Genomic DNA, 1,415 nt, shown 5'->3' on the forward strand with positions numbered 1-1,415 from the left:
ATTGGTTGAAATGTACCAAAATAATAAGCACTGTACTGTTTGTGAAAATTTATAGTGTGACCTTTTGTTTTCTATATCATATCTTCTATGAAGACTATCTTACTATCAGAGAAATATATTATAAAACAGAACTGTTAAATATGCTGTAGAATGGTGTTTCTTTTAATGACGATAATTATATCAAAGAATGATAGTTGCAGAATTTGGTGCTTTGTGTAGGAAGAGTACTTAATCAATTTTTTATTAATTCTGAGCTTTTCCCCAAGAATATAGAATGTTAGAAATGAGACAGGAATTGAAAGAATATAGCATAGAAGTTTGGCATTGGTCCTGAAAATATAAAAAAAAAAAATCTAGGAAGATTTTGGCAAATCTTCAATTCACCTTTAACTGTTTTGTTGAGGGAAAGTGAGAACTATAGAAGGAAAGTGATTGCTTCCTTCTTAATTCATCATTTCCACAGGCAGAAGAAAGACCCAATGGCAGAGAAAAATCTCACACGTGTGATGGAATTCATTCTCCTGGGATTTTCTGACCTTCCGAACCTCCAAGAGTATCTCTTTGGGATTTTCTTAGTCATCTACCTAAGTATTCTGATCGGAAATGGTCTCCTCATTTTCATAACAAAAACTGATCCAGCTCTCCAAACTCCAATGTATTTTTTCCTGGGGAACTTTTCCTTCTTGGAAATCTGTTACACATCAGTCACTCTCCCCAGAATGCTGGCAGATCTCTGGACCCAGAAGAGAACCATATCATTTGTAGAATGTGCTGTACAAGCTTGCTTCCTTTATATTCTGGGGGTGGCAGAGTGTTTGCTCCTCACTGTGATGGCTTATGACCGTTATGTGGCCATATGCAAGCCTCTCTACTATCCTCTCATCATGACTCACAAAGTATGCATACAAATGGTTTTAGCTTCCTGGATGACTGGTGTCCCAGTACTGATAGAGCAGACATACCAGATTTTCTCTCTGAACTTTTGTGGTCCTAACAAAATCAATCACATTTTCTGTGATTGCCAACCTTTATTCAAATTGGTCTGTGGGGATACCTATAAGATATTGGTTTCTACCTATGTAGTTGCTTTGATATTCATCCTAAGTCCCTTTCTATTGATAATCACATCTTATGTCAAAATCATAAGTACTATCATGAAACTCCCTTCAACCTCAGGGAGAAGCAAAGCCTTCTCCACTTGTTCATCTCACATAATTGTTGTGGGCTTATTCTATGGGTCTGCTTGTATTGTGTACTTTAGTCCTGAGTCTAGTGAATCAGGAGTAGCAGACAAAGTTCTTGCTCTTTTGTACACAATTGTGACCCCAATATTCAACCCCCTGATATACAGCCTGAGAAATAAGGATGTCATTGCTGCAATGAGAACATTACTTCCTAAGTCTCCCAGATCATGA

The 1,415-nt window shown here is 37.1% G+C and overlaps 1 protein-coding gene across 1 annotated transcript; it reads left to right on the forward strand.

Annotated features, from left to right (window-relative positions):
• The first annotated feature begins 476 nt into the window (after positions 1-476).
• On the forward strand, positions 477-1,415 carry LOC138163360 (olfactory receptor 10AG1-like). The gene has a single exon (XM_069090875.1). It carries the CDS (start codon positions 480-482, stop codon positions 1,413-1,415), a length of 936 nt encoding a protein of 311 aa, XP_068946976.1. The 5' UTR covers positions 477-479.

This window comes from Petaurus breviceps, unplaced genomic scaffold (assembly GCF_028583685.1).
Source record: "Petaurus breviceps papuanus isolate PSGF00001 unplaced genomic scaffold, PetGlider_PUasm1.0 188, whole genome shotgun sequence".
Classification (NCBI taxonomy): Eukaryota; Metazoa; Chordata; class Mammalia; order Diprotodontia; family Petauridae; genus Petaurus; species Petaurus breviceps.